General features: G+C 36.4%; 1 protein-coding gene across 1 annotated transcript in view; it reads left to right on the forward strand.

Moving 5' to 3' along the window:
* LOC106535367 (proteinase-activated receptor 2) overlaps positions 1-2344 on the forward strand; it is a gene marked incomplete at its 5' end in the record, with an annotated part of 3687 nt that extends 1343 nt beyond the window's left edge. Inside the window, 1 exon segment of the mRNA XM_014032367.1 lies at positions 1104-2344. Coding sequence (XP_013887821.1) covers positions 1104-2161 — 1058 coding nt within the window. The 3' untranslated portion in view covers positions 2162-2344.
* Positions 2345-3155: the final 811 nt, after the last annotated feature.

Raw genomic sequence — 3155 nt, forward strand, 5'->3', positions numbered from 1 at the left:
GTTCAGTTCGTTGGTAATTTGTCAGCAAAAAAAAAAAAAATTTTTTTTGATTAACCCCTCAAGCATCAGCTTCATATTTTTTCAATAATTTAACTTTTATCATTTTACCAAATAAATTAATTGAATCAGTATTTTTATAATCACTGTCCAAGTTATTCCACAATCTTATTCCTTGAACTGAGGCACATCTATCCCTCAAGTTTGTTCGAATTTTAGGTTTTATAAACATTTCAAATCCTTTCAAATTATAACAACTTTCCCTCTTAATAAAATTAGATTGAATATTCAAAGGCAATACACCTTTATGAGCCCTATACATAATCAACACAATCTTATAATCAACTAACTCATGTAATTTTAGTAATTTCAGTTGCTGAAACAATACATTAGATGGGTGACTATAATGTTTTCTGATAACAATTCTTATAGCTCTTTTTTGCAGAATAAAAATAGAGTTAGTAAATGTTTTACATGCCTTAACCCAAATTTCAACACAATAAATCAAATGTGGAACAATTATATACAATAGATTTTGCTATTTTTGTGCTTAAGTAATTAATATGAGGTTTCCAGGTCAGGTTTTCATCAATAATAACACCTAAAAACTTTACTTCACTAACTTTACAGATCTCCACACCATCAACTTTAAATGAAACATCAATCGTTTTTTTCTATTACTGAATATCATATAATTTGTTTTGTCCAAATTTAGTGATAATTTAAGTTTAAACCAAGTTTGTATTTTTTATAAATTCTGTCTGAATCATCCTGAACTTCTGTTCTAAATCTTTACCCAAACAAAAAATGTGGTATCATCTGCGAACAAGACACTTTTAAACAACCCTGACACATTTACCAAATCATTTACGTATAAGAGAAACAACTTTGGTCCAAGCACAGAACCTTGTGGAACTCCACATGTAATATCACCAGTTTAGATCGTACATCATTTATTTGAACAAATTGTTTCCTGTTTGTCAGATAACCAGATACCCACTGTAGTACTGGACCTCTCATACCATATCTGTACAAAAATGAGTCCTTGAATACAGTGTATGTAAACATCTGGTTTTAATTTTAATGTTATTTATTTGACTCTACAGGCTCCAAAGGCTTCAGTGGCGTAGAGTTGAATGGAACTGTTTTGGTCGATGATCATGTCAAGGCCATCCTGTCCAGCCCATTAACAACTGTTTTCCTCCCGGTGGTCTACATCATTGTGTTCGTTGTGGGGTTTCCCACCAATGCTCTGGCAATCTGGGTCTTCCTCTTCAGGACCAAGAAAAGACACCCGTCCTCCATCTACATGGCCAATCTGGCAGTGGCCGACTTGCTGTTCGTCATATGGGTCCCCCTGAAAGTAGCATACCACTTGAACGGCAATAACTGGATCTATGGAGACGGTTGGTGCAAAGTCCTGGTGGCCTTTTTTTACGGCAACATGTACTGCTCCATCTCCTTCATCGCCTGCATCAGTGTGCAGCGTTACTGGGCTGTGGTCGACCCGCTGTCACACAAGCACCGGAAGAACAGTTTAGCCGTTTTTGTCTCCGTCACAATCTGGGTGGTGGTCTGGGTCCTCACCATTCCCCTCTACCTGTACTCTCAAGCTGTGCAGGTGGCAAACCTGAAAATCCAGACCTGCCACGATGTCACCAGGCCAAGCCAGAAGAACATTGCGGCGGGATATTTCCTGACAATGGGAACGCTGGGATTTGTGTGTCCCACTATTGTGTGTGTCGTATCCTACATCTTCATGCTGAAAGCTCTCAGGAACAGCATGGAGGACGTGAACATAGTGAAGAAACGCCAAAAGGCAGTGGTGCTGATCATCACTGTCCTGGTGATGTTTCTGGTCTGCTTCACTCCCAGTAACATCATGTTGCTGGTGCACTACATCCTGCTGCTGAGGAGCGCTCAGAACAACATGTATGGGTTTTACATCACCACCCTGTGCTTGGCCAGTCTGAACTGCTGCGTGGACCCCTTCATTTACTACTTCATCTCTGAGGACTTCAGGAATCACATCAAGAACACGTTCCTCTGCAGGAGCGAGAGGACAGTGGAGAGGATGAGGGTCTCCTTCAGCGCTCTGAAGTTCTCCAAGAAGAGCAACACGTATACATCAGACACACCGAACACACGGAGCAGCGAGTGCTGACCAGGTCAAACATTTCAACATTTAAATAATATAATTACTCTCAGGGAAACCAGAAACTGGATTTTCAGGTTTAGCATGTGTTTGGAAATCTACTGACCTCACATGATGAAATGAACCGGAGAAGGTTTCATAAATTATTTTAAATGTTCTTTACTAGTTTTATTAAATGTACTTTTTGATGTATTTCCCTGTTTTACTTTATTTACCTATGTGAACAGTTTGTTTTGTTTCTTTAAGATTGTTTGGCACCACTTAACAATAAGGTTCCCCTTAAATATGGCTCATAAATAGTTTATAGATAGGTTATTCATCTGTAAACACTTTATAAATCGTTAATAAGTCTTTATTATTCATTAATTAAGGACGGAAAGATTTCTTGCCAAATAGTGAGCTAAACATGTTCATGTATACATCACATCTAAAGGTGCTTATTAAACATTTCAGACTAGTGTACTACCTTGTAAGAACAATAATTTATTGAAAACACATATTTTACATATAATATTGTACTGTATTACTGCATTATACATATCCATAGTAATCAAAGGGAGCCTTATTGTAAAGTGTTGAACAGTATAATAATAATAATGTCATAACAGAGCCTTATGAACTGTTTTACACTTTACAATAAGGCTCCTTTATGACATTTATACAAGTTTATTAGTCATTAATAAATAGTGTACCTACTGTCTTACATTTTACAATAAGGCTGCCTTTGACAGTTGTTAATATGTATAAGTAATATAGTTCAATATTTTTTTATATATGTGTTTCCAATATAGAAATGTGCTTATAAATCTAGTAATATGTACACAAACAGATGTGGCTCACTATTTGGAGAGAAACTGGACAGTTTTGTCTCTTTCCTGCCCTTAATTAATCCATAATAAACATTTATTAACGATTTATAAAATGTTTACAGATGAATCAATAACCTATCTATAAACTATTCATAAGCCATCTATAAGGGGAGCCTTATTGTAAAGTGGTACCG

Source organism: Austrofundulus limnaeus, unplaced genomic scaffold (assembly GCF_001266775.1).
Source record: "Austrofundulus limnaeus strain Quisiro unplaced genomic scaffold, Austrofundulus_limnaeus-1.0 Scaffold1430, whole genome shotgun sequence".
NCBI lineage: Eukaryota > Metazoa > Chordata > Actinopteri > Cyprinodontiformes > Rivulidae > Austrofundulus > Austrofundulus limnaeus.